Source organism: Mobula birostris, chromosome 22, assembly GCF_030028105.1.
Source record: "Mobula birostris isolate sMobBir1 chromosome 22, sMobBir1.hap1, whole genome shotgun sequence".
Taxonomy (NCBI): Eukaryota; Metazoa; Chordata; class Chondrichthyes; order Myliobatiformes; family Myliobatidae; genus Mobula; species Mobula birostris.
In genome coordinates this window covers 19,172,242-19,198,745 of record NC_092391.1, presented here as the reverse complement: position 1 = coordinate 19,198,745, position 26,504 = coordinate 19,172,242, and the positions used below count along the sequence as shown (strand labels likewise).

The window sequence follows — 26,504 nt, the reverse complement described above, 5'->3', positions numbered from 1 at the left end:
CCACAACAAAATCCAAGGAGATGGCATTCTATCGCGAGATTTTCTCCGCACCGAAGCTTCGCGATAAGACTGTCCGTGGCTCCAGTCGCGGTGTGCGCGGGTGAAGATGGCGGCTTCGGTGACCGAGCTGCTGAGGGAGATTGCCGAGCTGGAGGAGCCCCTGGCCGAGCTGAACAGTTTAAAGGCGGCCGTGAATGCTGTGCCGTTGAACACGCTGCAGGAACTGGCGATGGGTTTGCGCGTTGGGGTGTTGTTCAACTTGCTGGATTGCAATGACAGGTGGGGACAGGGACGGGACGGGATTTAGCTCTTGGGGTTGACGGTCGAGCGGAATAAATTGTTGAGTCCCCGGGAAAAGCCCATTAACAGTGACACTGTGTAAGTCAGTGAGCCTGACCGTTTTCCTGCTTTTCTCGCTGTTTGTGCACATTGCTTGTCCTACCATCGGACAGGAGATACAGAAGCCTGAAGTCCCACACCACTAACTTCAAGAACAGCTACTTCCCTTCAATTATTCGGTCCTTCAGCCAATCTGTACGACCCTAATCATTACCTTAGTGTAGTGACACTATGGCCACTTTGCACTACAATGGACTGTGCTTTGTTCTCGTTTCCTTTCTGTGTAATTTTAATTTGTTTTTTCTTGTGAATGTTGTGCATCTAATGCTGTGCGTCTGTGATGCTGTTACAGATAAGTTTTTCATTGCACCTGTGAACACATTTGCTTGTGCATATGACAATATACTTTGAAGTGTTTGTCATTGCTTGGTGTAGGACCTTTTCACCTATTTTGGAGTCTTTCCTCCTCTGCTTTTACTTTTGACAGTGACATGAGGACTTTGGGTCTTGACTGAGTTAATGGGGTGGACTTGGGGATTGTCTTCATTACAACAGAAAAGATATTGGATGCCTTAAAATGTATGAAGATAGATAAATCTCCAGGGCCTGAATAGATACATTCAGAAACACTGGGAAGGTAAAGAAAAAAATGGAAGCGACCTAGCTGAGATATATGCATCATCGCTGGTGATTAGATGCAGTGCCAGAAGACTGGAGGGTGGCTAATGTTGTGCATTTATTTAAGAAGGGCTTCCAAAAAAAAACCTGGGGACTGTAGACTGGTAAGCCTAACAATAAGTTACTAGAGGAGATTCTGAAGGATAAGAAATACAAGCATTAGGAAACACATGTCAATTAGGGATACTCAAAGATCATGTCTTACAGATTTTTGAAGAAGGTTGAGGAGGATAGGGTGGTAGACATGGCCAATATGGACCATAGTAAGGCCTTTGAAAAGGTTCTACATAGGAGACTGCTCTGGAAAGTTAGATCACATGGGATTTGGGGAAATGTGGCTAATTGGATACAAAATTGGATGGTAGGAAGCAAAGGGAAATGGTGGAAGCTTGTTTCTCAGACTGGAGGCCGGTGACAAGTGGTTTTCCCCAAGGCTTGGTGCTTGGCCCATTGTCATTTGTCATCAATGATTTATGTAAGAATGTACACGGTATGGGTGGTAAGTTTGCACATGACTCTAAAATAGGTGGTGCCATTGACAGTGAAGGTGATTATCAGGATTTCCAGAGGGATCTTCAGGTGGGTAAGTAGTGGCAAATGATGATTAATTCAGGTAACTGAGTGGAAGACAAATGAAGGTGGGACTTTCCCAGTGAATGGCAGGGTCCTCAATGTTACAGAAGAGAGGGACTTAGGAGTATAAGCAAAGTGGAGCCATTGTCTGGTACAGAGGTGCCAATGCACAAGATTGGAAAAAGCAGCAGAGGTTGTAAACTCAGCCAGATCCATTATGGGCACTAGACTCCCTACCATCGAGGACATCTTCAAAAGCTGATGCCTCAAAAAGGGTGCATCCATCATTTAGGGCCCTCAGCATCCAGGGCATGCCCTCCTCTTATCAGGAAGGATGTATAGTCGAAAGTTCAAAGTAAATTTGTTATCAAAGTACCTATATGTCACCATGTACAATTCTGAGATTCATTTTCAGAAGCCTGAAGATCTGAAAGCTCCCCTACATCCACTTCTAGCACCTCACCACCTCATTCCCTAATATCCCTAATAGGAGATCCAATATTGCAGTCCCTTTAGTTGAGACCTCAATGTATTGATTAAGGCCATAAGACATAGAGGCAGAATTAGGCTATTTGGCCTATTGTGTCTGCTCTGCCATTCCTTTATAGCTGATTTATTATCCCTCGTAACTCCATTCTCTTGACTTCTCCCTATAACCTTTGACAACCTTACTAATTAAGAACCTTCCAACCTCCACTTTAAATATAACCAATAACATGGCCTCCACAGTCATCTGTGGCAATGAATTCCATAGATTCACCACCCTCTGCCTAAACAGATTTCTCCTCATCTCCATTCCAAAGAGACATCCTTCTATTGTGAGACTGTGCCCTCTGGTCCTTGACTCCACCCCTAACCCATGGGAAACATACTCTCTAAGTCCATACTATCCAGGCCTTTCAATATTCAGCAGTTTTCAATGAGATTCTCCACCCCCCACCAATCTTCTAAACCCCAGCAAGTATTTTATTTTAAATTTAGAGATACAGATCTCTAAATTAATTTTTTTAAAAACCTTTTGCACCTCTGATTTCTGAATTTTCCTCTTTGTTCAGAAAATAGTCTGTCTTTATTTCTTCTACCAAAGAACATGACTATACACTTCCCTACACTATATTCCATCTGCCACATTTTTGCCCATTCTTCCAATCTAAGACCTTCTGCAGACTCCTCACTTCCTCAACCCTACCTGCCTCTCCTCATATCTTTGCATTATCTGCAAACTTGGCCACAAAGTCAGCAATTTTTCATCCAAATTATTGACATATAATGTGAAAGGAAACAGTCCCAATACTGATCTTTGTAGAACACCACTAGTCACAGGCAACCGAGTGGAATAGGCCCCCTTTATTCCCAATCTTTGCCTCCTGCCAGTCAGCCAATCTTCTATCCATGTTAGCATCTTTCTTGTAATACCACGGGCTCTTAACTTGTTAAGCAGCCTTGTGTGTGGCATATTTGTCAAAGGCCTTCTGAAAATCCAAGTAAACAACATTCACTGACTCTGCTTTGTCTATCTTGCCTTTTATTTCCTTAAAAAAATTCCAACATTAAGGATATTAAGGAAGCTTTTATAAACACATTACACTTTTGATGAACTCTGTCCCATCTAGTCCTTCTATAGTAGGGGAGTAACAGTCAGTATGTGTACAGTTAATATCACCTACTATTACAACCTTGCTTTTCTTACAGCTGTCTGCTATCTCACTACAAATTTGCTCCTCTAAATTCTGGTCTATATTATAATCCCAATAACATGGTCATCCCTTTCTTACTTCTCAGTTCTATTCATATGGCTTTTCCCTGACTTGTAATGCTACATGTCACCCCTCCTTTAGTTCCTCTCCCTCTATCATGTCTAAAGCAATGGAACCTCAGAACGTTGAGCTGCCATTCCTGTCCTTCCTGCAATGAAGTTTCACTCATGGCTATAATTTCATAATTCTACATGCTAATCCGTGCTCTAGGCTCATCTGTCTTACCTACAACATTTTGTGCAATGAAATAGATGTAACTCAGAACATTAGTCCCATGATAATCAACCTTTTTGTCCCTGTCTTTGTATGTAAGCTTAACATTTTCTTTCACGGTAAGAACTCCCATCCCCCTGCCCCTCTAGTTTAAACCCCAACAGGGTAGCACTGTCAAACCTTCCCATGTAGATAGTAGTTTCTCGTCTAGTTCAGGTGTACACCATCCCAATTGTACAAGTCCCATGTTCCCTGAAAGAGAGCCCAATGATCCAAAAATCTGAAGCCCTTCCCCTTGCACCATCCACTTACCCAACATTTAAACAGTATTATCTTTTTTTTAGCCCCTCTGTAGCTCGTACGGGTAGAAATCCTAAGATCACCACCCTGTTCTTTAACTTGGCACCTAATTCATTGAACTCGCTCTGCAGGACCTCATTATCTTTCCTGCTTATGTCATTGATACGGACATGGACCACAATCTCTGGTGCTCACCCTCCCCCTTGAGCTGGAACAGACAACGCATTTCCTTGAACCTGCACTACCATTCACTGGGACCAGGACAGAACCTCCAATTTCCTCTTCTTTGATTTCATTAGTGTCCAAGAGCCAGTTAACTTTTTTTTAATACTGAGCATATCAACTTTCTGAGGACTTTAGAGATTCAAGATATTTTGAACTTACTTCTATCTTCAAGCTGACCTTTGTGGTTACTGCCAAACCAGATAAAATAACTTTGTCCTTTCAGCCCTGTATTATCTTGTTTTGCCTGGTAAGTTGTGTGCTTTACCCAGTATTTTATTGTATCTGTTGTATTTGGTCTACATTCAGGGAACAAATCGATGTGTGTGTTGCCATTCTGGAGCGCCTTCTGCAAGCCTTAGAACCAGTCTACCTGGCTCAAAATTACAAACTGGAACTCCAGAAGGGACTTCAGCATTCGGATGACCGTGTTAAAGTCTTGGCGCTGACACAAGTAAGGCGGGTATTCTTCAAAAGTGTGTTTTAAAGATTAGCTTTATTTATTACATGTATATAAAGTGAAATGTGTCATTTGTATCAACAACCAGCACTGTCCGAGGAGCAGCCTGCAAGTGTCTCCATCCTTCCAGTGTCAAAATAACGTGGCCACAACTTACTAACCCTAACCCATATGTCTTTGGAGCACCCAGAATATAACCCTAGGGTACAAACTCCTTACTTGTGGTAGGAATTGAACCCCTGATCACTAGCATTATTAAATGTTTTCATTGGGGAAAGTGGAAAAACGCAGTGGATTCCATTTAGTTAGGCCATAAGTTAATCAGATCAATTGCTTATTTGGGACAACTCTTAAAGAATAAAACTAATAGAGAAAACAGGAGGATTTTCTTCATTTATTTGGGACACTGTGCTGTTTAATTGGGCTAGGAGAATGTTGCTGAAGAGTTTCTGACTAGCATCAGCCAAATGCACTTATGGCCATTAGACCCTGCACTGTGCTTAGAGCAAACAGGTTTTAAATAGTGTCAGTTAAGTGTGTGTATGTTTTTTTAAAAAACAGTGATTTTTGTCAGTGATAGTTGTCGAGCAATAAGCAGTAAGACAATACAGAACTGTTTTGCTCACTGCGTTTTCAAGCATTCAGGCTAGGAGATGTCAGAAATGGCCAAGAGTGAAAATGAAATGATTTCACTACTTCAACAAGTTAGGAACTATGAAGAATTGGTAGGTATCAACAATCATCTCGAATGTGACAATGAAAATGAAGATTTGGAGAATGCAGTGAAAAAAAGAGTTGTATGAAGGCAGCTCATTATCTGCACTGGGTGTCTGCGTTCATTTTGTTCATTTACGATCAATTAAAAGAACGCACCAGCGTACACTGCTTGAATTCTTACGTCGATAAGTATTGGAGCTAATACAGTTTTATAGTCGTGCAGTAGTATAGCCAGTGCAATGGCTTTTCCACTTTAAAACTGTCCCTGCACAGGTTTCCTGTCATCGTCATATATGACGAACAACCACCAGTAGTATTGGTAATGTTGTAATTTGTTCTGTATTTCATTTAAATATGTAATTTGTTACTCAGTTAAATTTTAGTTTGTCTTTTTTATTGCATTTTAACTATTTCCATGAAACTTAAGCTAATTGGGGCAGCCGCTTAATTGGGTCAATGTACTGGTCCAGATGTGTTCCAATTAACCAGAATCCACTGCTTTTAGAAATACAGGGTCAGTTCAAAGCATACACCTGATATGCTCTGACAGTTTTGAGTTGCACTTGAAAGATTACGCTATGTTCTGTGCAATGCCTTGGTTTCCTGATACTTCTTTCTCTGAGCTTTGTTTTGACCTAGTTCAAATTGACAGCACTTTTGCAGTAGGCAGAAGTCTTCAACTATCAAGATCTGTATTCTTATTGCGCCTTCAATGTAGCAACATTTTCTGATGCACTGAACAGTAGGAATTTTGACATTCAACTACAAAAGGAGAAGGCAGAGCTTTGTCAAGGTAGATTTTAATAAACTCATTTAAAGGAGCAGAGGGAGCTGGAGAGGTTTGAGGAAGTAATTCCAGTTCTAACTGAAGGAACTAAAAACATTACAACTGAAAATGAAACAATTAAAATTGGGGATGATTATGTTGCCAGAATTTAGGGAGCAGAGAGATTTGATAATAGTGGTGTCCTTTTACTGAATATCAGGATGATGCTGTATTTCTAAATATTTTCCCACTTTCACCAGTGATTCTATTAATTCAGAACTAAATGAGTTAGCATCTTTCTTTGTATTGTAATCCCAATCCTTGCACATTGAAATTGGCGCAGCTAATGCCTAACCCCAGGCTGTTTTTCAAAATTAAAATCATTAATTTTCTTTATTGATGTTGACAGAACTTTAGTAATATTGCACATTGAGATATGTGACTTAAGTAACATTGTAAAAAAGATAGCATTCAGTGTTTAGGGATAAAGTGAAGTTGGAGTGGAAAATAATGGAAGCAGACAGTATGTTCATTTCAGACTCACATTAAGTACTATTTTTGTTTCAGATTGGACGGATTGTTGAGAACACAGATGCAGTTGTGACAGTTCTTGATTCTCCTGAGTTGCTTAAGGAGATGATCCATAGTATTGGTGGCGAGCAAATATCAGTTGCAAAAGAGGTAAGGTTACCTCGAGTGAAATGATTGCTGACATCCTTCAAGAACTGAGATCTAAACAGTTCCACTATTGGGAGAAGTGGTACTTTCTTCGTGCATTCAAGAGAATGTATATTCCTGTTGCATTTTGAGATGCTGGAGGGTCTGTCTAGTGCAAAATTTGATGGAACTATGAAACTTATGCCATGTGACATAGCAAATTAACCTAAATTATGAAAATAAGATTCTTCAACAGGATATGTGGAGAATAAGAGATGAATTAGAATGCATAATAAAATCAGAATCGGGCTTAATATCACTTGGATACATCGTAAATTTTGTTTTGTGGCAGTATACTGCAATACACACAAAAAGATAAATTACAATAAGAAGTGATATACACTTGTATAAACAAATAAGTGCAAAAAGAGAACAAAAAACAAGTAGTGTTCATGGGTTGGTTCATTGTCCATTCAGAAATCTAATGGAAGGGAAGAAGCTGTTTCTAAAAGATTGAGTGTGTGCCTTCAGGCTTCTGTACCACCTCCTTGATGGTAGCAACGAGATGAGGGCACGTCCTCGGTGATGGAGGTGCTTAAGACAGATGCCACCTTTTGAGGCATCACCTGTTGAAGATATCCTTGAGGCTAGTGTCCATGATGGAACTAGCTGAACTTGCAACCTTATTGTTAGGGAAAATAATTTGCTAGGGAAATTTGATTAAAGTTGATCGCAAGTAAATTAGACACGGACTTCAAAGTAAAGAGAGTTTTATTCATGATATCGTGGGGAGTGGAACCTCTTGCAGTGGGTTTCAATCTCCAAATAATCCAGAGAGCACAGCTCCTTTTAGACATGTACAAATGGATTGCAAAAGCAAAGGCTATTTGATTAACTTTGTGAATTAGAAAAGATAAGCTAGATTCACATGCAGTTCTCTTGTGGTAAACTATACCCATAGCAACAGCCAAAAATTAAAATTTCAGTCCTGTGTACAACTTTGTATTAACAGTTAGTCTCTTATCCTTGAGTCTAATTCTTACAAGATAAGCAACTGCAAGTATTTATTCTTAAGAGTCATCTCTGCTGAATGCCAAGGTTATATCTATAACAAACTAAGCTCCAAATTGGTTTCCATACTCAAAACAGCCAATATTAACCCTTTGTCTATCAAAATATTCAACTCACAATACTTTCCTCCACACTTACGCAGCTTTTTACAATCCTGTGCAGTGGCACCTCCATGCCAGACAGTGATGCAACTAGTTAGAATGCTCTCCACATTTGTAGAAACTTGCTAGAATTTCAAATCACAAACTCATGAAATATAGCCGCTGTTGTGCTGCCTTTGTAATTGCATCAGTATATTGGGTCTGAGATAGATCTTTGGAAATGTCCACATCCAGGATCCTGAAACTGCTGATCCCTGGATGAGGATTTGTGTGTGTGTTCCCTTGACTTCCCCTTCCTGAAGTCCACAAATAATTCCTTGGTCTTACTGTTGTCGAGTGCAAGGTTGTTGTGGGACACCACTCATACAGCTAATATATCTCACTCCTGTGCACCTCTTTATCACCATTCTGTCAACAGTAGTTGTGTCATTGGCAAAGTTATAGATGATGTTTGAGCTATGCATTGTTATACAGTCATGGGTGTAGAGAGAGTAGAGCAGTGGGCTAAGCACATGTCCTTGAGGTGCGCTGGTGTTTTTTGTCAGTGAGGAGATGATGTTATTTCCGATCCACACTGGCTATGGTCTCCTGATGAGGAAGTCAATGATCCCGTTGCAGAGGGAGGTACAGAAACCCAGGTTTTGTAGCTTGTTAATTATTACTGAGGGTATGATGCTGTTGAATGCTGATCTGTAATCAGTAACAACAGTCTGACATAGTTATTGCTGTTGTCCGGCTGGTTTAATGCCGAGTGGAAAGGCAGGGAGATTGTATCCACTGTAGACCTATTGTGGCGGTAGGCAAATTACAGTGGGTCCAGGTGTTTGCTTAGGTAGGAACACACATCAAAGTTGCTGGTGAACGCAGCAGGCCAGGCAGCATCTCTAGGAAGAGGTACAGTCGACGTTTCAGGCCGAGACCTTGACGAAGGAACTCGTCAGTTAAAATAGATATTATTTTCATTATGTGTCAAACCCAGAAGAAAATATAATGCAACATCAATCAGTATGAGTCAGTTGGTCAACTTGGAATGATGGTCATAGTTGTACTTGCCTCTGTGTTCCCTGTAGAACATTACAATCACCTCATTGACTTCAAAGGTTCATTTATTATCAAAGTGTACAACTCTGAAATTCTTCTTCTCTGGGTAGCCATGAAACAAAGAAAGAATTGTAGAAATCCCTGGCCTATAATTGCTCAGAATTGAGGAGGAGTATTTGGGATGCACATAACACCTTCTAATCTCTATAAAGGGAGCAAATAGAGAAATTGAGAAAACAGTGGAAAGAGCATACAGAATTCCAACCAGTTCGTGTGCTGGTCTCATTGGTCACCACTTGTCTCACCTCTCTGGATCCTGTATAGGATTCTTCAGTCATCTCAGAACTCGTGGAACTGGAAAGGAATCAATTTGAATTTAACGGTGGGCTTGCTGGTGGAGAGGTGAACTCAATCCAGAATTGGGTTGCCTAAATAAGACATGAGATGGTAAATTACTATAAGCAGAGAGTATAGATTTTCTGGATCACTCCAACTAAAAGATCTGAATGCTCAGCAATGGTGAAGTGGACACTTCGGAAGACACGAGAACTAGACGGGTAATTGGAACCAAGTACAAAAGGATATTATCCTACTGAATGACAGAGCAGGCTTGAGGGCCAGTCTTACTGTATATTATGTTCTTGTATTCTATAAACATACATGGTTGATATACATCTGATCAAAGATGGAACAAATCTTACACAGATTGTATTAATTTGAAATTTAATTTGTCACTGCAGCAATTGTGGTGTTGAATTTCTTGGTTAAGTGGGAAGATTTTTTAAAAAAAATTGAATAGCGTTATCATAAATACAGGTCTTACAAGAGTGGGCAACCCTATAAATATTTTTACTACATATGAATAGTTCTACTTGCCTAATTATTTACTTCCACAAAGCATAACATTTATTGGTGCTGCTTTTTTAACTTTCAGGCAATCAAAGGCCTTTCTAGAATCGCCCAGAAGAAAGCTGGACTTGATGCGTTATTTACAACCAACATGTTACAAGATTTGAAAGATGTCATGGGTATCAGTGATGTGGTACGATACAGAGTTTATGAGGTACAGTGAATTTGTTGCAGTTGACATCCAACATTTTTCTTCTAAGTCAAATTTAGATGTCATAAGACTCTTTAATATATTCATTTTGTAAACTTTAATTTGCTTTCTGAGCCAAAGGTTGTATTTAAGTCAATAAAATACCAGATATTTTCATTGATTCATTAAGTATTTACTGTTTTCCATAACTCCTTTTTCAGGAGTAAGCCACACTTGGGTGTGTCATTTCAGTTATTAAATTGATCTAAACAACCCTGATTCACTGGATCGGCTTGTTTTGACTTTGAGCTGAGATTACATTTTCTCTGAATTATGATGACACTTTGGAGATTTTATTAAGCCTGATATAGTTACTAAACCTGGAATGCTTCAGATGTATAGCCTTTTAAATTTGTGAATGGGTGTCATACCAACACCTTCAGATACCACATAACCTAATCCATTGTAAGTTTTGAGAGAAGAACAAAATGTTTTTGGCTCTTCAAATTTGAACAGGTTTCTGAAGGGGTAATCTTTGTAGAACGGCATAGATTTATCCTAGTGCTTTTGTTAATCATGAATATATAGATTTAAATGAACCGGTGCATGTTCAGAAAAGAGAAAACAACTTCATGTAGAAGGTGCCGTGGAAATGGAGATATTTGCTGAGTAACATCTAAGGCACTTTGAACATTTCATGGTGATATGTTTATGTAACTTCAAAAAAGAAGTGCAATATGATTGTGGTGCTGTAAGCAAGCTCACTATACTCATCTAGGATGGGTTTTTAAATTATCAGTATATTACTTTCAGAAATAAATTGACGAACCCAATCTACTTACTGTCTGTCACACCGCTGGTGTCTAGGGCAGCAGTGAAGGTCCTCCATCTCTGGCAGAGTTCCGGGCTTCCTTCACTGTGTCAGTAGCTTCCTGTCAGTTTTCACTACTGTCAGTCATGCAGGTCCCAGGTGGAGACTTGGGAATACCCTCACACACAGATGTAGAAGGATTCTTCATTGCTGTTTCCATAACAACTTTGTTTAACCAGTCGGGGTTGTTAACCCTGAGCTGAACCTCTGAACCTGGAGGACTGGTGCACCGCTCTTAGTCTGTCCTCTACCCTTTGACCTGTTTGGCATGGGTGACACAATCAAGAATCAAAGCATACAGCCCTGACTCCAGCCAACACAGCTCTTTTGGTTATTGACGTACGCAAACATCCAAACCCAACAACATCGTTGTTGTCCTCATGGAGGGAACCCGATCGAGTAAACTAAAATAATCTAACAATCATGCATCACTCTGACAGGAGCATTAAGCTTGCTTGTGTTGTTGTCTTGCAGTTGGTGCTGGAGATCGCAAACGTGTCATCTGTTTCACTGGAGTATTGTGCCAACAGTAGTTTTTTAACTCGGCTGCTTGGCGAGCTTGCAGGGGATGATGTCCTCATCAGGTGAGAAGGCTTCTACCTGTTTGAAATGGTTTTTTAATCCAGTCACCAAAACAGCAAATTTGGAGGTGTCAGTGAGCTAAATGGCACCATGGGTTTTTGTCTTTGGTTATATGAGATCAGACCCGGCTGGTGGCATTGTGGCATCAGCGACAGATTTCGGGATGAAAAGTCCCGAGTTCGAATCCAGTCGGCTCCCCTGCATGCCTTCCATCCATGCTGGGTTACGAGCTGGTGATCTCTTTGGAAACTCACCTGGCAGAAGGCAATGGCAAACCATTGCTGTAATTTGCCTCGTATGCGGTTTCCCCACTACGTCAGCCGTGGAGGGAAATCGTCCGCTAACCAGAGAAACTCCGGATGCGATGTACCTTTCCTTTCCTATATGAGATCACTTTCAAATTTTGACCAGGTTTTCCCACAGCAAGAAGTAGGTAAAACAGTAGCCCTGCTAAAATGAAGGGCCAGTATGGGTTTGCGGTTGTGCCTCCTCAGAGTACTATCAAACAGTTATTATTTTGAGACTACATCGTCCCATTTAGCCTGTTAAAGTTGATTTACTGATGGAAAGAGGAAAAGTAGGGGTTATGTGAAGGTTTTTCTGTCATCATTCAAGCTATTTACTCAAAATATTTGCAATTTGCCACCAACTAGCTCCCTTAAATCACACAGATATCTCGCCTTGATGCATCAAGGTTTAATTTCTGGCTCTTGGAGTTGTGCTACATTGTTGGGATAGTACTAAGATGCCTGTATTTTGACATAATTGTAAAATCGTCTTCCAGTTTTGGACCTTTTCTACAATCCAAAGTTTTTAAATTCTTCATTAGGGGTTGGGCGTTCTGTGGCTTTGGTGTCAAGTTTGGAACACTCTAATCCTCTGTCTCTACTTTGTCTGCCTTAGGATGCTGCTTTAAAACCTATCGCTTTGATTAGGTTATTTTTTTTCTTAATACTCTTGATTGATGATTAAGTTTTCCGTTGATATATGATTAACATTTCCCATTATTAAAATGTTATATAAATGCAAGTTGTCTTAATGGTTGATTAAATAAATTACAAGCATTTCCATTCAATTGAAGAGCGACTGCTATCGAGATGGTCACCACTCTTGCTCAAAGTCAGCATGGACGACAGTATCTGGCTCAGCAAGGTGTCATCGATCAAATCTCAAATATGATTATAGGTGCAGATTCTGACCCCTTCTCTGGCTTTTATTTGCCAAGTAAGTAAAGAAAATTGTTTTTTTAAATTTACTGTTATGTCAAGCCAGTAATAAGGGAAAGCTCACTTGTCCATTCTAATGATAATGTAATTCATCCAGTTCTATCTAAGCAGTGACTTTAAGATTTTTGTTTCCAGTCAATTGTTCCAGTCAATTTAATACCAATCTATATATCTTTGCACTTGACTTCTCCACAAAGAAACAAGGTTAAATCCGATGACAGAAATATGGGCACTGGATTTGGACTTCCTATGTATCTGAGCATTAATCATGTTAAAATTATTACAGTTTTGGAGCACTAATATGTTTGAACATGTATTTGTTATTTCCTTTGTAGATCTGGTGAAGTTTTTTGGAAACTTGGCAATGGTTGATAGTCCTCAGCAGATATGTGAACGTTATCCTGTCTTTATCAAAAAGGTGTTTGAGATGATTGAAGGACAGGAGCCAACCATGATTGGAGTTGGTTTAGATACCATTGGGATTCTTGGATCATGTATAGAAGGAAAGCAAGTTCTAAATAAAACGGGTAAACTATGTTATTGCTTTAATCTGCAGCTGGATGAAGAATAAATTAATTGGGTATTTTCCCCCTCTTTTATGCAAGTTGCAGGATAAGTTGTCCTTTCTAATATTCTGCTTTCAATTCACTTTGGTAGACCTGATTTGTTGAATATTGGAAAAACTAATTTACCTAATTTTCCCAAGCAGAATTGCACATTTAGTGTCATATAAGCAAGCTTCTAAACAAATATTTCTGTGTGAACCTATTAGCAGATTTTTTTTTTTTTTTTGTCTCTTGCCTTTCCCTGAGCACGTTAGCAGTTTTTTTTTTCCCTGCCATTCTGTTTAGTATGTTTCCCTTCACTCTGGCTGTCTGTACCTCCGGTTTCACTGTACAGGTCACCTTCCAGTTTGTAGGAACAGATGTGCTTTGCTCAGTGCAAAACAACGTATGGCATACAACGACTGCATTGGCGCTGCTTCCTGCACGCATGCTGAGCTCGTTGACTTAATTAACTTTGCCTCCAACTTTCACCCTGCCCTCAAGTTTACCTGGTCCATTTCCGACACCTCCCTCCCCTTTCTAGATCTTTCTGTCTCTATCTCTGGAGGCAGCTTATCTACTGATGTCTACTATAAGCCTACTGACTCTCACAGCTAACAACAGGAATTTTGCAGATGCTGGAAATTCAAGCAACACACATCAAAGTTGCTGGTGAACGCAGCAGGCCAGGCAGCATCTCTAGGAAGAGGTCAGGACAAAGGGTCTCGGCCTGAAACGTCGACTGCACCTCTTCCTAGAGATGCTGCCTGGCCTGCTGCGTTCACCAGCAACTTTGATGTGTGACTCTCACAGCTATCTGGACTATTCCTCTTCTCACCCTGTCTGCAAAAATGCCATCCCCTTCTCTCAATTCCTCCGTCTCCGCCGCATCTGCTCTCAGGATGAGGCTTTTCATTCCAGGACGAGGGAGATGTCCTCCTTTTTTAAAGAAAGGGGCTTCCCTTCCTCCACCATCAACTCTGCTCTCAAACGTATCTCCCCCATTTCACGCACATCTGCTCTCACTCCATCCTCCCGCCACCCCACTAGGAATAGGGTTCCCCTGGTCCTCACCTACCACCCCACCAGCCTCCGGGTCCAACATATTATTCTCCGTAACTTCCGCCACCTCCAACGGGATCCCACCACTAAGCACATCTTTCCCTCCCCCCCCCCCTCTGCTTTCCGCAAGGATCGCTCCCTATGCGACTCCCTTGTCCATTCGTCCCCCCCATCCCTCCCCACTGATCTCCCTCCTGGCACTTATCCTTGTAAGCGGAACAAGTGCTACACATGCCCTTACACTTCCTCCCTTAACACCATTCAGGGCCCCAGACAGTCCTTCCAGGTGAGGCGACACTTCATCTGTGAGTCGGCTGGGGTGATATACTGCGTCCGGTGCTCCCGATGTGGCCTTCTATATATTGGCGAGACCCGACGCAGACTGGGAGATTGTTTTGCTGAACACCTACGCTCTGTCCGCCAGAGAAAGCAGGATCTCCCAGTGGCCACACATTTTAATTCCACATCCCATTCCCATTCTGACATGTCTATCCACGGCCTCCTCTACTGTAAAAATGAAGCCACACTCAGGTTGGAGGAACAACACGTTATATTCCGTCTGGGTAGCCTCCGACCTGATGGCATGAACATTGACTTCTCTAACTTCCGCTAATGCCCCACCTCTCCCTCGTACCCCATCTGTTATTTATATACACACATTCTTTCTCTCTCCCTCTCCTTTTTCTCCCTCTGTCCCTCTCACTATACCCCTTGTCCATCCTCTGGGCTTTCTTCCCCCCCCCCCCTTTCCTTCTCCCTGGGCCTCCTGTCCCATGATCCTCTCATACCCCTTTTGCCAATCACCTGTCCAGCTCTTGGCTCCATCCCTCCCCCTCCTATCTTCCCCTATCATTTTGGATCTCCCCCTCCCCCTCCCACTTTTAAATCTCTTACTAGCTCTCTCTTCAGTTAGTCCAGACGAAGGGTCTCGGCCTGAAACGTCAACTGTACCTCTTCCTGGAGATGCTGCCTGGCCTGCTGCGTTCACCAGCAACTTTGATGTGTGTTGCTTGAATTTCCAGCATCTGCAGAATTCCTCGTGTTTGCGTATGCCATATTCGAACTGCAACACCAATCTAACTTAAGTATTACAATACTTGTCACCTTTACATGATCTTGTGCTGAAATGTGGAATTGTAATACAGTTATTCCATTGTACAAGGTTCTGCATTCCAAGAGGTTTTGAGAAGGCTTGGTTCGATTTCATGCAATGCTTCCACAGACATACGCATCCGCTGTCTTGACACAATTGCTTCTCTCCTTTCTCTACCGGTGAGTACCAGGAAAAAGTGTCGTTGAATGTAAGTAAAGGATGTGGTTTGAAAAAAAAACCTGCGTTTAAACAAGATCTCTAAATGCCAATAAAACTTTACAAATGTCTTCCTAATTTTCATCCATTTTCCAACTTCAATTTTTATAAACACTAAAAATTAGTGTCCTGATGTCAAATCAAGTTGTAATGGTACATTCGCTCTCGTAGTTCTTTTAATAAACTTGCCATTTTAAAAATGGCTGTTCCACAGTCATATTAGGTTGAAGTAGAAAGGGTGCTGTGTTCATATTGTCCAAATATTGCATAAAAAGATATCATTCATCACATATTAATGTCATACTTTTTGTCTTCTGCATTTTAAAGTTATTAGATGTAGCCTAGAAGTATATTTTATGGTACATGGAGCTTAAAAAAATAGAGGGCTATGGGTAACCCTAGGTAATTTATAAAGTAAGTACATGTTCGGCACAGCATTGTGGGCTGAAGGGCCAGTATTGTGCTGTAGGTTTTCTGTGTTTATTGCATGACGCTTTCACTTCGGAGGTCTGTGCATTGTAAATATACCTATTATATCAAGGTGACCATTAATCTTTGGATCACTGTCACTCAATTATTTCTTCAAGAAGTAAAACAATGGATTTTGTAAATTTTTACTTTCATCTAATGAATGAGCAGTGAGAAACAGAATTAGTTATTTTTTAAAAATTATTGGAAATTTTCTAGTTTAATTCAGCTAAAATTAGGTTTTGAAACTAATTCCCACCACTGCCTGTGAAGAGTTTTTATGTTCTCCCCTTGACTGCATGGGGTTCCTCCTCTGGTTTGCTCCCACAGTCCAAAAAGTACTGGTTGGTAGGTTAATTGGTCATTGTAAATTGTCTGGTGATTGGGCTAGGATTAAATTGGGAGTTGCTGGGAGGCATTGCTCTAAGTGCCGGAAGGGCCTATTCCACGCTGCATCTCAATAAATAAATAAAATTGGGATGGAGAGAAGAGGAATGCCTAAAGGAGAGAAGATTGACCTAAGTATTTATGTAAACTGGTTAAGGTTGTATGGCATGCAGTTGTGCAAAATGAATTATTGCTCAGATACACAAGAGTTCGGAATTCAAGTAAGACTTTTGTTATCTTGAGTTTACTCTGTGCTTTACTGGTTGTCTACAACTCTGTCTGCTCCAGAAATCTTTCAGCTCTGAAGTATCTTTCAACTTCTAAATTAAAGCTATTCAAAGACTTATTTGCACCACCCTTCAAGGAAGAGAATTCCAAAGACTTGCAGCCTTCTGGGAGAAGAAAAATACTCACCTTATCTGTTTCCTGAATGGATGATCCTCGATTTATTTTTTTTTTAAAGAGTGCTCCCAGTTGTAGATTCTTTCTCAAAAGGAGGCATTCTCTGCATCTACCATATTGAAACCCCACAGGATCTTATATGCTTTATTTATATTCCCTTGCTGTTCCAAATTCCGACAGATATATGTGAAGCCTAGCCAATCTGGCCTTAAGACCACCCTTCCATTCAGGAATTAATGTGGTAAATCTTCCCTCATCTTTTTCCAAAGCATTAGCATCAGTCTTTAAATAAGGAGTTCAATACTGTACACACAAGTCTCAGAAATGAACATGGGCAGTTTAAGGCTTGTGGCAGAGGTTGAGCATGACACTACATTTATAAACAATCTGGTTAAGTTTCAGGCAGATGCCAAAGAAAAGTGTAGAATCAAAGTGATGGTGAGAATCAAAGACAATAGTTTCTGGCTTCTGATGTTGACCATTGTGGATAAAGTTAGTGTGGAACAATTGTGCTACTTTGTGGGCAAGTGCATGTAAGACATTGCACTTGGTAAGCCACAAGCCATCTGGAAGTGTCAGACTTGTATTTATTGACTGTAGCTCCACTTTCAATGCCATAAATCCTGAACAAACTGTTCCAAACTCCTACAACCGGAATTAAACACCCTTCTCTGTAACTGGATCCTTGACTTCCTGACCAATAGTGTGGATAAGCAACATTTCCTCCACAATTATCCTCAACATGGATGCTCTGTAAGGTTGCATCCTAAGTCCCTTTGCTAACTGTATTTATAAATTTCAGATGACACCACTGTAGTGGCTAGTTTTCAAACAATAATGAAACTGAGTATAGGAAGCAGATGGAGAGCCTGCTGACAACAGCCTTTCCCTCATTGACCAGCTCTTTTGTTTTACTGATGTTGACTTCAGGAAGCAGGGTGCAGTATATGCTGCTGTCTTATTCAGTGGGGTTGAGGTGGAGATGGAGCTTAAGTTTCTAAGATGTTAACATCACCAGCAATCTGTCCTGATTCAACACATGGACATGTTGGCCAAGAAAACACACTAATGCTTCTACTTGGAGGGCTAAAGAAATTCAGTACCTCACAGGGTGGAAAGTGACAAAAGCTTGAGCATGTATCACCAGGCTCAAGGGCACCAACACCTCCTATTCCCCTGTTAGCCTTACCCTGAACGGACCTCTTGCATGCTAAAGATGTAATCTTGATTTTTCAGTCTACTTCATCATGGTTCTTGCATTTTGTCAACCTGCACTGCACATCCTCTTTTACACAATTAATATAATAATTGGGGCTTTAAATCAGACATGTGTAGATGGTTGGTGACTGATGTAATACTTGAAATCTCTTTGTATTTCGCTGGAGAAAAATAAATATGAATTGCCTTCTATAAATAGTTTTACAATTGCCATTTTGAAGGTGCACATTGTATGTGAGTGAATCATTGAAAATATTACTGTTTAGAATGCTATGTCTTGCATTTTTTTTGTCCATTTATACTAGCTTGTTGTACCTGTGTATGGAATGATCTTCCCAGAAGCATGTAAACAAAGCTTTTCACTGTATCTTGGTACATGTGGCAACAACAAACCAAGCACAAATCACCAGTTGTGGTTAAGTGAGAGGATTTTGCATTGGTGTCCTTTTGCATAAGACTAGATTGGAAGTACTGTATATTGGACCTGCATAGAGATTCGTATTTCTACCTGTTGGAAAAGTGTGATTAAACCTTGCTGTTTTTCCAGCAAACTATTATGTGTGTTGTACTGTATTTCAACTAATTCTTTATCCATGTTGGCAAGCATAATTTAGCAAATGAGCTTGTGAACCTTTGGGAGCATTTTACTGGGTGCTCATATTTATTGTTTATGGGAAGCAAGCATTTCTATTTTTTTAAAAAAAAAAGGAATTAGTCTGCAAAATATTGCAGCACAGTGGATTCTAGTTAATTGGGCCATTGATTAATTGGGGCAGCCGCTAACTTGGGACAACCCTTAAAGAATAAAATCTAATAGTGAAAATAGCCTGGATTCCCTTTGTTTATTTAGGACACCATGCTGCTTAATTTGGACAGGAGACTGTTGCCAAACAGTTTCTAACCAGCGTCAGTCACTTGTCTGGCTGTTAGATGTTACGCTGTGCTGAGAGCAAACAGTTTTTAAATAGCAACAGTTGCGGATGCTGGTGTTAAATTATCCATTTGGACCGGCAGACGGTCATTCAAAAAGCAGTAATTTATTGTTGGATTAAAACACTATTTCGTGCAGGAAGGCAATGAAGGCAGTCCATTATCTGCACTAAGTGTCTACGCTGATTTTATTCATTTACAGTCAGTCAAAAGAACATGGGGTACATTGAATTCCTCTTTGAAAACTATTAGGAACTAATGCAGTTTTATAGTGCTGTAGCAGTATTGGTAGTGTTCTGTATTTCATTTAAATACATAATTTCTTATTCTGTTAAATGTTAGCTTATCTCTTTGTATAATTTTTAAAAATAATTTCCTTGAAACTTTGGCTAATTGTGGCAGCCACTTAATTAAGCCAAAATGTGCTGGTCTTGATGTATCCCAATTAACGGAATCCACTATTTTGTTTATGCTCTTGAATGTGAAATCCTTATACATTTGTAAAATCTTTTACCACATTGTAGTGAATTTTCCTCAGTAGTACTATCTCTGAGATGAGTTTTCAAATCATCATTTTGTTTATTTCAACATTTTCTGGGGTTTAGCTGTAGCCAACTGTGATATTTTCTTATGTTAATGTTGTTTTATGTTTCTATCAATTTCACAGACTGATCAGCAAACTGAAGATATTCTAGGAATGACTGAGTCCTGGTTCCACGCTTTGCACAGCCATCCAATGGAAACATTCCGCAGTCTGAGTTCCCAGCCTTTCCCAGATATCCACATTGGTGCACTAAAAGTCTTCACTGTGAGTCTTTTGTCATTAGCAACGTGTGTATTTAGACATACTGTCTTAACTTAAAATGCAATGAAATACACATGTTGACTGGTAACACTGAGATCTAATGGATTTCTAGATAGACATGATAGTTTCTAAATCTTCTGTAGCTGATTTGTGTTAACTCTTCCACAATTAATAGAATAAACGATTTAAATTAGAAACGTGGATAGTGACTGAACAAATGCTTAATTTCTTTGCATTTCATTGGGGAAAAAATTAAATATGAAATGCATTCTATAAATGGCTTTACAATTGCACTTTGATTTGAAGATATGAATGATTTGGTAAAAGTATTATTGTGCAGGGAAGACACTTGGATTTATCTATACCATTATGGTAGCACATACCAGTTTTTAATAAAAAATCAATAAACACTGCAGGTACTGAACGTCTAAATTAAAAACAGAAAATGCTTAAAATGCAGCAGGTCAGGCAGCATCTATGGAAAAGGAAACATTTCTTACAAAGGGTCACAGAGTTAACTTTGATAGTTTCCCTTTCCACCAATGCTGCACGGCCTGCTGAGTTTTTTTAGCTTTTCTGTTTTCCAGTTTTGCTTACGTTTCTCTTCCATCCCTGAGAACTCAAAAAGAAAAATTTTATCAAATCTGGAATAAATGGATTGAATATATAACCCCAGTGCGAGCAGACTTTAGATGACTCTCCTAATGATTTATACTGCTCTTCTCATCAACACAGTAATATTGCTAACGTAAGCACCCCTAGTCTAAATGTTTGGTTTTTTTTTGTTTTCTTTTGGAAAATAGAGAATTAACACAAGTAAAGGGAAAGATTTGGGAAAGGGATAAAAAAATGAAAAAAATTAAGTAAATAAGTACATAGGGATTGGATAATTATGTCTGCGGGCAGGAGCAAGCATGAACAAATTAGGATATAAACACCAACAATGGTTGATACATAGGCTTATATACAACATTTTGGACCAGTGGAAATGGTCCAGAAGGGTTATATGGAAACTATTATTACCATTTTTCTTAACAACTAATTCCATTACTTAGCCTAATAGGTTAGATTTACCACAGTACATAATTATCTATTTAAATGTTTATTTTCCTTTTATATCATCTCAATGTGTACTTAAGAATGTATAAATAATTGTAGTTTTATACATATAAAAAAAGGAAGAGGTTTTATGTGTGAAAAAAGTACATGATATTTGTGAATTCCTTATCCAAATAAAAATAAAATTTAAAAATAAGAATTCGTGTATAGGTTTCCCCCGCCATCCGAAGGTAGAGCGTTCCTATGAAACGGTTTGTAAACCAGAATGTCGTAAAGCGAAGAAGCAGTTACCATTTATTTATATGGGAAAATTTTGTGAGCGTTCACAGACCCAAAAATAACCTACCAAATCATGCCAAATAACACATAAAACCTAAAATAACAGTAACATATAGTAAAAGCAGGAATGATATGATAAATACACAGCCTGTATAAAGTAGAAATACTTCTCTGCAATGATTGCCTGCAGAGATCTCCGTAGCGAAAATCTCACGCAAGTGCTGTTGGCATAAACGTGCTCTCCAGTAACCTTTAAACTATGAAGCTGCCAAATCTACCAAATAACACGTAAAAATACACAGCCTATATAAAGTAGAAATAATATATGTACAGTGTAGTATCGCTTACTGGAATTGGGAAAACAGCGCCGAGTACACTGATGGTCTGTTACACTGAGTCGTTGCAGGTTGGGGTGGTGCAGTGGCCCCCACCCTCCGGGCCACCGACCCAGTACATTGCCGCGAAGAATGCAGCGGTAGCCGGGAGGCACACAGCACATCTTTAAGCAAAAAGCCGAAATAAACATGCCATTTAATTAGGTACTGCCCGGCACGTAAATGTCGGCACAGATCAGAGGTGATTGCTGACTGCATTGCCTCTGATCTGGGCCGACAATTACGTGTCGGCGGCACCTAATTAATGAGCATGTTTATTTCGGCTTTTTTCTTAAAGATGTGCTGTGTGCCTCCTGGCTATCGCTGCATTCTCCGCGAATCGGTACAGTATCTGTCCGGGGCCCGGGTGTTGGGGTGGTGGGACACGGGGGTGTCATCTCATCGTCGATCAGGGCAGGCAGCTCATCTTCTCCTATGACTCCCTGCCTGGATGTCAAAGGTCGAGGTTCGTCGTCTGCTGTGGCTGATGTGGAAGGCTTGCTTGACTGCTGAGCCTTGCGCATTTTTCTATCACACAGTTCTTTGTAAGCACTCAAACCATCCTGCAAATATCCCCTAAACCTACGTACCCTTTCAAAATTAAAGTCGTACTTTATCATTGCAGCGAAAATCTCATGCAGTTGCTTCACTTTCACTATTGCATTTGGTTTCGATTGTTATCCTTTCCTCTTCCAATTGCATCAGCTCTTCATCTATCAGATCTGGGTCATGGGATGCCAAAACCTCTTCAACATCATCTTCGTCAGCTTCCACAAGCCTAACTCACTTTGTCCTTGCTTCGTTCACCACGATCGAAACGCTTAATTATGTCTAGTTTTACTCTAAGTGTAACACCCTTACGAGCTCTTTCAGGCTTTTCCAACACCTTAGAACTCATCTTGCAAACGGCTGCTCAATGCAACGTGTTTAAGAAATGCTGTTCCGAATCCGGGGGAGCGCGGCTGCTCGGGGCGCGCGTTGCCTTTTATCGCACGCTGATTTTTTATCTCGCGCTGCCTTTCTTCGTAACAGTGAAAACACCTTCTGAAAGCAAAAACAGGGTACTAATGCAGGTCTTTCGTAACAGTGAGGTTTCGTAAAGCAAACGTTCGAAAAGCGGAGGACACCTGTATCAGAATTGCAAGATATTTTGTAGCTTAAAACATGGAAAACCTACAGCACAATACAGGCCCTTCAGTCCACAAAGTTGTGCCGACCATGTCCCTATCTTAGAAATTACTAGGGTTACCTATAGCGCTCTATTTTCCTTACCCAAAAGTCTCTTAAAAGACCCTATTGTATCTGCCTGCACCTCCGTTGCCAGCAACCCGTTCCACGCACTCACCACTCTCTGCGTTAATAAAAAAAAAGACAACTTACCCCTGACATCTCCTCTGTGCCTACTCCCCAGCATCTTAAACCTGCGCCCTCTTGTGGCAGCCATTTCAGCCCTGGGAAAAAGCCTCTGATAATCCATGTGATCAATGCCTCTCATCATCTTATACATCTCTATCAGGTCACCTCTCACCCTCTGTCGCTCCAAGGAGAAAAGTCCGAGTTTACTCAACCTGTTTTCATAAGGCATGCTCCCCAATCCAGGCAACATCCTTGTAAATCTCCTCTGCACCCTTTCTGTGGTTTCCACATGCTTCCTGTAGTGAGGCGACTAGAACTGAGCACAGTACTCCAAGTGGGGGTCTGACCAGGGTCCTATGTAGTGCAACATTACCTCTCGGCTCCTAAATTCATTTCCACGATTGATGAAGGCCAATACACCATATGCCATCTTAACCACAGAGTCAACCTGCGAGGCTGCTTTGAGCGTCCTAAGGACTTGGATCCCAAGATCCCTCTGATCCTCCACACTGCCAAGAGTCTTACCGTTAATACTATGTTCTGCAATCATATTTGACCTACCAAAATGAACCACTTCACAATTATGTGGGTTGAACTCCATCTGCCACTTCTCTCAGCCCAGTTTTGCATCCTATCCTTGTCCTGCTGTAACCTCTGACAGCCCTGAACACTATCCACAACACCCCCAACCTTTGTCATCAGCAAACTTACTAACCCATCCCTCCACTTCCTCATCCAGGTCATTTATAAAAATCACGAAGAATAAGGGTCCCAGAACAGATCCCTGAGGCACAGTTACTGGTCACTGACCTCCATGCAGAATATGACCTACTACAATCACTCTGCCTTCTGAAGGCAAGCCAGTTCTGGATCCACAAAGCAAGGTCCCCTTGGATCCCATGCCTCCTTACTTTCTCAATAAGCTTTGCATGGGGTACCTTATCAAGTGCCCTTCTGAAATCCATATACACTACATCTACTGCTCTTCCTTCATCAACATGTTTAGTCACGTCCTCAAAAAAAATTCAATCGGGCTCGTAAGCACACCCTGCCCTTGACAAAGCCATGCTGACTATTCCTAATCATGTTATACTTCTCCAAATGTTCATAAATCCTGCCTCTCAGGATCTTCTCCATTAACTTGCCAACCACTGAAGTAAGACTCACTGATCTATAATTTCCTGGGTTATCTCTACTCCCTTTCTTGAATAAGGGAACAACGTTGAAGTAGAAACTGTTTTCACAATTTTTGTAACTTATAATAAAAGCACAAAATGCTAGAAATCGGCAGTATCAGAGAGGGAGAGGGTTACTATCTTAGGCTAATTAGCAATCTGGATGAGAAGCCATTGACCTGAAACACTTGGTCCACATGTGCATACTAATCTGAGAATTTTGGAGATTTTCTATAATTACAGTCATGCTGTATTTGCATTTGCTTTGCAATGTGATTTCGTAACTCATTATCTGGTTTCTACTACTGAGTTGCTAAAGACTTAAGCTGATAGCATTTTGGGATTTGTAAATTTAATTACTCAGATGTGTGGAGATCTGTTATCATCTCCACTTTGCTCATTACTTGAGTGTAACTTTTCTGTTTTGCTCTTCGCTCATAATGACAATCAATTAAGAGTCCCATTCCTATTCATGAATATGTGTTATTGGATTGGTTATTTTTGTTACTGTGTTGATATCCTTTTCCCAATAACTTCTCTCCTGTTTCTTTCCTAAATTCAGGCAATTGCTAGCCAGCCTTGGGGTCAGAAACTGATGATTGGTACACCAGGATTTGTGGAATACATCGTCGACAGGTCAACTGAAGCTGACAAAAATTCAAAGGATGCCAAGTTTGAATTGGTAAAAGCCCTTGTAAATTCCAAGACAATAGCCGAAATCTTTGGAAACCAACATTACCTGCAACTCCGAGCTTACCTGCAGGAAGGTCCTTACTTTGTAAAAGCAACAGCAGCAGTAGCTGTGGAAGGTGGAGAATAACCACTGATGACAGTATTGACTATCTTTAAATTTTTTATTTTTTTTTGTAAAGGACAAGTTACATGAAGCCTGGTATTGGACAGAGCTTCAATTAAGTGGAATCTTCAATCTCTTTAGCAATTTCCTTTCCGTTCCTTTAAGAAAATAGAGTAATGGTAAGGTATGCAACTCAAGTAACATAAATACCTTTTTGCAGTGTGGAACCAGATTTATATATTATGTAATAGCATTCACCTGATTTTGATTTCCAGCTGAATATCAATCTTGATATTTATTTTTAAAAAAACTTGTATGACTGAAATGAAATCGGAAGCTCATTTTATTCCCATTTCAATAATTTAACCATCTAATCCTGGAATTTCCTAACTAAGCATCTTCGTTGCCTGTTTCAAGTGTTTGAGTTTATCACTGATTCAATAGCAGCTTGCCACCACTTCCAAATGTTTTTGGGCAAGCATAATGTCAACCTTGTCCATATCCTGTGTCTGATTAAAGCGTACTTGAGCTTTATGTTGTCTCAAAACCTCCAATAGAAAAAGGAGAAAAAAGACAATTTCAAAATCTGTACCTGCCCATTTAAGATGGAGTTGAAGAATTGTTGAGAATTAACAATTTGTGGAAAACTTTACCCTGGAGACCTATAGAGGTGGAATTGTTCAAGTTATTTAAGGCTAAGGTGTTCTGGGACAAGTGGTGTGTACAGGGAGATCCTGTACTTGCCTAAGTATGCAAGTGAGGCTGGGTCCAAGATTAAACCAGCTATAGTTTTATTCGGCAGCAATGCAGGCTGTCTGGACCACACAGTGTCATCCTGTATCTTGTGTTTCAGGTTTCATTTGGTACAATATGAAAGCGCTGATTGGGTATTATTGCCTGTGCTGGATAACAGTGCACAAATATCTGTAGTGTATATGATAGATTGTAAAGTTCACTGCATAAAAACACAAGATCTTTTGTTTCTCCACCTCTTGTCATATGTGAGCACAAGGCATCTCTGCTTTGATATTTCCAAGTCAAGACAATGTTTAACCTGTAGGTTCCTCTCCAGGTTAAACATTGTCTTGACTTGGAAATATCACTTTTGTATGATTCCTCTCAGATCTTTAAGTGGAAGTCTAAGAGTCATAAATAAGAATTTTGGGCCATTATGTCCGAGCCAAATCTCAATACCTATCTTTACTAATCCCGTTTGCTAGCACATGGTATGTAATCTTCTTTGCCTTGTTGATTTAAATGTTTGTCCATGCACTTAAATGTTGAGGGTATCTCCCATATTCTGTGCATCAAGTTTTTTCAAGGGTTTGGGGTGACCAATGAGTCCTTGGCAAGATCCTGCCACAAGTAACATTTTATTGGCAGAGGCAGGCAAATGGGTTACTTGGGATGCTACAGATTACTTCCACTGGCAATCTTGGTCTCCAGGGCTAGAAGAGCTGAGAACCCTCTTGAATACTTCTTTGCCAGTTGAGAAGTCTTGGGCTAGGGATTCCGGTGAATTGAGGATTTCACCCCACCCCAAGAGATCTTGAAGATCTAGAGACATTGTCCCATCTCCTGTTTTCCCAGATAAAAAGAGAAAATGTGTTTCAGGAGTCTGTGAGGCATGTGGGTCTCCTCTGCAAAAACTTGGTTTTGATTCCCAGAGGAGACTTGTTTTCCCGGTGTTGCAGGCTATTTAAATAAAACATTATTTTAACAAATA

General features: G+C 40.3%; 1 protein-coding gene across 1 annotated transcript; it reads left to right on the top strand.

The window, feature by feature from the left end:
* Nucleotides 1-96: 96 nt before the first annotated feature.
* Nucleotides 97-26,504, top strand: psmd5 (proteasome 26S subunit, non-ATPase 5). Its single transcript, XM_072240211.1, has 10 exons — nt 97-279; nt 4,392-4,536; nt 6,593-6,706; nt 9,830-9,958; nt 11,280-11,389; nt 12,469-12,611; nt 12,949-13,140; nt 15,383-15,492; nt 19,602-19,742; nt 24,545-26,504. The coding sequence occupies exons 1-10, from the start codon at nt 107-109 to the stop codon at nt 24,800-24,802; spliced, it is 1,515 nt and encodes a 504-aa protein (XP_072096312.1). The 5' UTR covers nt 97-106; the 3' UTR covers nt 24,803-26,504.

Bases quoted from the DNA above. Each gene is read 5' to 3' on its own strand.
- psmd5 (XM_072240211.1), top strand. From the start codon at position 107: ATGGCGGCTTCGGTGACCGAGCTGCTGAGGGAGATTGCCGAGCTGGAG. The intron at 12,612-12,948 runs GTAAGTAAAGAA...TTTCCTTTGTAG, and splicing joins CTCTGGCTTTTATTTGCCAA to ATCTGGTGAAGTTTTTTGGA. The intron at 19,743-24,544 runs GTGAGTCTTTTG...TCCTAAATTCAG, and splicing joins GTGCACTAAAAGTCTTCACT to GCAATTGCTAGCCAGCCTTG.